General features: G+C 35.2%; 1 protein-coding gene across 3 annotated transcripts in view; it reads left to right on the forward strand.

Moving 5' to 3' along the window:
• LOC107691509 (low density lipoprotein receptor adapter protein 1-B-like) overlaps positions 1-5,374 on the forward strand; it is a 16,046-nt gene that overhangs the window by 3,745 nt on the left and 6,927 nt on the right. For all 3 annotated transcript variants that reach the window (XM_016490130.1, XM_016490129.1, XM_016490131.1), the window contains exons 2-4: positions 3,412-3,554; positions 3,768-3,880; positions 4,281-4,395. In XM_016490130.1, the coding sequence (XP_016345616.1) occupies positions 3,412-3,554; positions 3,768-3,880; positions 4,281-4,395 (371 nt within the window). The remainder of the gene's footprint in view (positions 1-3,411; positions 3,555-3,767; positions 3,881-4,280; positions 4,396-5,374) is intronic.

Consider the following 5,374-nt stretch of genomic DNA (forward strand, 5'->3'; position numbering starts at 1 on the left):
TTGTTTTTTGTTTTTATTTGGTTTGTATCTTTTACTTCATGTTGGTTGCACCACATATCTATGATTTGGTGGATGAACATTTTTCTAATATTTATATTAATATAATTATTTGCACATTTTGCAGTTAGGATCAAAGTGAAAAAGTGAATAGGCTGATCAACTTTTAATTGGGAGGTTTGATAATGATTTGCCTTGTTATAGTTCATAATTGCTTTCCTTCCTCTTGTATGTCATTTTCAAAAAAATATATAATAATAAATAAATATATAAATAAATGAATTAATGACTATACAGTGGCATGTGGTGTAACCATAATATAAGTAAAAAATAAAAACATTTTTCTTACATGTGAGTGTACACTATTTTTCCAAAATGTTTTTTAATATATTTTTACATTATATATTTGACACAATACATTTTTTTTCCCCTTGAATAATTGATTCATAAATCATTTGTGATGGTTTACAGTGGTCTTGTCTATGATATTATTCCTTGTTTTTTTTTTTTCTCCCTGCATTTTGGTTACGCCACATAACTTTGATTTGGATGATGAAAGTTTTTCAGATATTAATATAAAAAAAAAAATTACTGATGCAAATATGAATTGCATCTTAATGTATTTTTAATGAATTTAAATGGAGGAAAGAAAAAAAATAGCATCTTGTTATTGACCCCAATGCTAAATGTAGCTCTTCAAAAATGAATGAAAGTGACTATATAATTGTGCACAGATAGCAAAATGAATAGACTTATCAGCTTTTAAACAGGAGGTTTGATAACGATTCACCTTGTTATAGTTCATAATTACTTTCCTTCCTCTTGTATGTCTCATTCAACTATCTCCTCTGATCACTTCTCATCAGAGTGATCAGAAATGTCCTTCTTGCTGCTCCAAAGTCGTGTGCCTGAAAAGAGAAAGTGCATAGTTTGCAGCAAACATGGCTGCATTGTAATGAAGAGAAAGTTTTTATGGTGTTTTATAGTGGTGAGATTTATCGCCCGTGCCTCTGGATCTTTGGTGCGTCGGTGCCCTGCACATACTAAAGAGGCAGAGCGCCAGGGAGACGTCCAGCAGCAGCTGTTGAGCCTTTTCCAGGCAATCCATTTGATAAAAGCATTCGATATCCACCTCTCATGTTTCACAAGGAGTTGTGAGGGAGTAGAAGCATGAATTAAGACTTACTAGGGAGATCTGGAGTTTTTAAATTACATTTTATTAAGATTTGTTTACAAAGCCATAGTTTCCCCAAATAAATTATGGTCAGTTTAGTTGTTTGTAATTAACACCGAAAGAATAAGTATGATAAATCTCTCATCTCAAGGTTCTCATTAAAATGCCACCATCGCTTGTGTCATCTACTTTTATCTGCATTTGTCTCAAAGCAAGAATGACTTCATGTTTCTGAGAGTGCCGTTTATTTTTCCATTTCGAAAAATAAACAAAATGACATTTTTTCCTCTCTATCTGGCCAAGATTGAAATAACTCCCAACCTTACCATGACCTCAGGAAGAAAAGAAAAAAAGTGCACCGTAATCATGTCTAGCCAAACAGCCAGAGTTGAGTTTCTGATTTTGGAGCTTGGAGGCAGGCGGTGGTTTGGGTCACTCCACCCTTGGATGGTCCTCAAGGGAAATGGTTAATGGTGCTTCCCCCCTGTGATTAAGGGCCTTTGGGTGTGTCACTAATCAGTATGTCACCAGGGCTGTATTATTACGCCCTTTTCTATCTCTGTGTGTCTGTGAATTACGGAATTACCCTGGGTTTATGCTGGGGTTGTAGAGCATCGTCAATAATTTCAGCATGAATGTTATTTCAGGAGCTGTGGGAAAAGTAATGATATAGACCCTGCAGCTTCTCTAAGACATTTCAATTAATGATTTGATTGTCTTTGGTGTGACTAGTTTTGTATGCCACATTAGAGCTGTAAATTTTGCCCTTGTCGTGACATTTTTCTGTTGACTGTGCACAAAAATCAACAATCACTTTCTGAGACAATGATTCGCTATTTCCTGTGATAGTGATTCCTGTAAATATGTATAATTCATGGAACAGGTGGTACAGTAGCTTAATGCTTAAGCATTTGAGGTTTTATTAAAAAAAAAAATATATTTTTCTTTTTTCTTTTTTTTTTGTTTATAATATAACATGTAATATCATTAATTAGGATCATATAGAAAATGAACACAATAGAATGTACTGAGACTTAAATACCTGTTTAACAAAAAAAAAAAAAAAAAAAAAAACCAAATCCCCTGATGATTTATCAGTGACCATAAGGTGATTTGTTAATGGTGACTGCATCTTGTCTATATAGCAGTCTCAATGCACACTAGAAAAATCTGTTCCACAGTCTGTTAAAAAAAAAAAAAAAAAAAAAAAACCACATACCTGTGTTAAAAAAGTCATTAATTTAAGGTCATATAGAAAAATGAACACAATAGGATGTACTTTGACTTGAATACCTGTGTTTAACAAATCTGACTAAAAGAAAAAAATGTGGTGTTTGTTTTGGCTTGGTGCCTTTGTGTTGTAATTCCCAGAATTTGTCTGTGGGGATTTTCTGAATTTTAAATATTATAGCTCCACTGCCAAAAGCAATCAGGTGACTGCAGGAGCCAAAGGTAGTGTTACTAGAGCCAAACAACAGAAATAATGAGAGCGTTTATTTGTGTGCATCTTAGTTAATGGATAGCTGAAACAGCTTAATGTGTTGTAATCAGATTGGAAAATTATGCAGATTGTGAAGGCAGAAGTGTTGTAGGTTCATATTTACATTTTTATATAATTAACACATTCCTGGCATCAACATTACAACTAAAAGATGCTCAGAACTGAGTATTCAAAACACATGCTAAGCTAATACAGTATATATGTATGTGTATTAGTCAACCTAACCAAATTATTCATCCCAAAGATGTGCAGTTGGCTAAGATAGACTTTCATGTTTTCACATTGTTTTTAGTGAAGATGATCTGAGAAAAGACACTTCAGGATAGAAATTGAAAAAAAAATAAAATAATGATGCCAGAAACACTGGTTCAAGAAAGACGCATTTAATTGCTTGAACTTATCTCTTACAGCTGCTCCAGACCTTTGACTGTTTTCAGTCAGCCCTGGAAATAAGGATGTACAGAGGCATCCAAAATGTTTTTTTGGCCTAGAATATTTGAGTCTTTAGAGCAAAGGTTGATTCCAAGAAATATTTGCTCATGCAGTGTTTTTTTCTTTTTCTTTTAATATTTCATAACTGTTTGACTTCTACAGCACAAGTCTTTGGTGTGCACTTTGAAGCTGTTTACAGTTTGTCTGTGCTGACTTGGTTTAACCCACATGTGTGAATGTTTTTGTAGCTGTTTATTGTTACCTCATAAACTATTCACTCCATTCGTCTTTTTTCCCTTTGGTCCAGAGCTCCCTGAGAACTGGACTGACACGAGAGAGACTCTTCTGGAAGGAATGACCTTTAACCTTCGGCATCTGGGCATGACTCTGGTGGACCAACCCAAAGGCGAGGAGCTCTCAGCTGCTGCTGTCAAGAGGATTGTTGCCACGGTGAGTTCTGTCATTTGACATATATCTCTGATATGAAGATATATCAGTGAGACCCCTAAAACCACCCTAGCAGCCACATAGCAACACAATAAATCACACAAAACACCTTAGAAAACCCATAATCTCCATAGTAATCACACAGAACACCCTAGAATCAAGAACCAAGTTCTGCATGGACAAGCACAAATGTTATTGTTATTGTTCATTTGTTAGGCCAAAGCCAGCGGGAAGAAACTGCCTAAAGTGGCCCTGAAAGTGTCTCCTCAGGGAATCGTCCTGTACGACAGCGTGTCCAACCAGCTGATCGAGAACATTTCCATATACAGGTGAACTCCACACACCTCCGGCACGACTTCTCCCACGTTCACCTGCCTGTTAAACATTCACTCGCTGTGCAACTGAACCACATTAGACTACAAAAGGAATGATTTCTGTATGCGTCCTCTTCTGAGAAGTAGTGTGTCTGACCTACAGTGGAGATTTATTATTTATCCTGCCATCCAGTGTTTTACCACACACACACTCACTTCCTATATTTGTTTAAAGAAAAACGGCAGCCGTCAGTTCTTCAATGTATAACAGTAGTTCAAAAAAACGGCCCTTGAAATTCCAGCACAGACAGCTGCGTCTGCTCCATATCCATATCTCTGCAAAACATTGTTTTTGTTTACTCAAAACTGACTGCAAGTCCTTAACTCTGGTCTGTTTTATGACCCTTTCCTGCAGGATTTCATACTGCACAGCTGACAAGATGCATGACAAAGTGTTTGCTTTCATCGCTCAGAACCAGCAGAATGAGACGCTGGAGTGTCATGCATTCTTCTGTGCCAAACGGAAAGCGGTGAGTGTTTGATGCTTTCCTTATGAAAGCTGTGAATCTTCAGTCACCACAAAGACTTCTGACTTGAACAAAAGGAGTCAAACAAAGCATGAAGAAGGGGGACAGTTTTTCAGAATAGCTGACTAGATTAATTTGTGTCTGTTGAAGGACAGGCTGTTCTTCAAAGCATAGCACTTCATCCAAAAACATGTCTGTTTAAGGCTAGATGCTGAGGGTTAGATACAAAAGCTTTCCTAGTGAGCCGCCTACCTAGGTGACATCTGAAGGCACCATAACCTTTGCACTACTGATGCAAAGGCGGTTCAGAAAGCGGGGTAAATTCAGAGATACATTATTTTGACTTGAGTGTAAGGCAACATTGCATGTAATCTTCAGAGAACACACTTCCAGAATGCACTGTGACAAGCTTGATGAAACAAGTCTGTGACTGAAGAGTTTGAGAAAATTGACAATTATAAATCTGTTTTGTTCAATACTGAAAAGTATTGATACAGAAGCAGATCAACATAATTACTGACCATTTCTAAATGTAAGATTTGACCCAGTATTTGTGTGTGCAATGTATTTTTGCTTATTGAAATACTGTGCTGTTATTTCAGATATGATTTTGCAGACGTAAGGCAGCTTGCTAGGTTTCACAACATACCTATTATATTTTATATGATATATTCAATATATTTCATAATATAATAAATTACATTGTATAAAAAAATATTATATTTAATATTTTCCGTATAATGTAATCAATATAAAATGTATTACCTTATTTATTTACTTGTTTGTTAATTTGGCTCCAATAGTTACCATAATGTGTTTTATGCTCACTTGGTTTCTGAACAGAGCTTTTATGTTTATATATGATATATTCATAATATAATAAATTACAATATATAGAATTACTATAATTAATATTTTCAATATAATTTATAATATAATAAATATAAAATATATTAAAATCTCTCTCTCTCACTCACTCTCT

The sequence above is a fragment of the Sinocyclocheilus anshuiensis genome, unplaced genomic scaffold (assembly GCF_001515605.1).
Source record: "Sinocyclocheilus anshuiensis isolate Anshui unplaced genomic scaffold, SAMN03320099.WGS_v1.1 scaffold162, whole genome shotgun sequence".
NCBI classification, from domain to species: Eukaryota; Metazoa; Chordata; class Actinopteri; order Cypriniformes; family Cyprinidae; genus Sinocyclocheilus; species Sinocyclocheilus anshuiensis.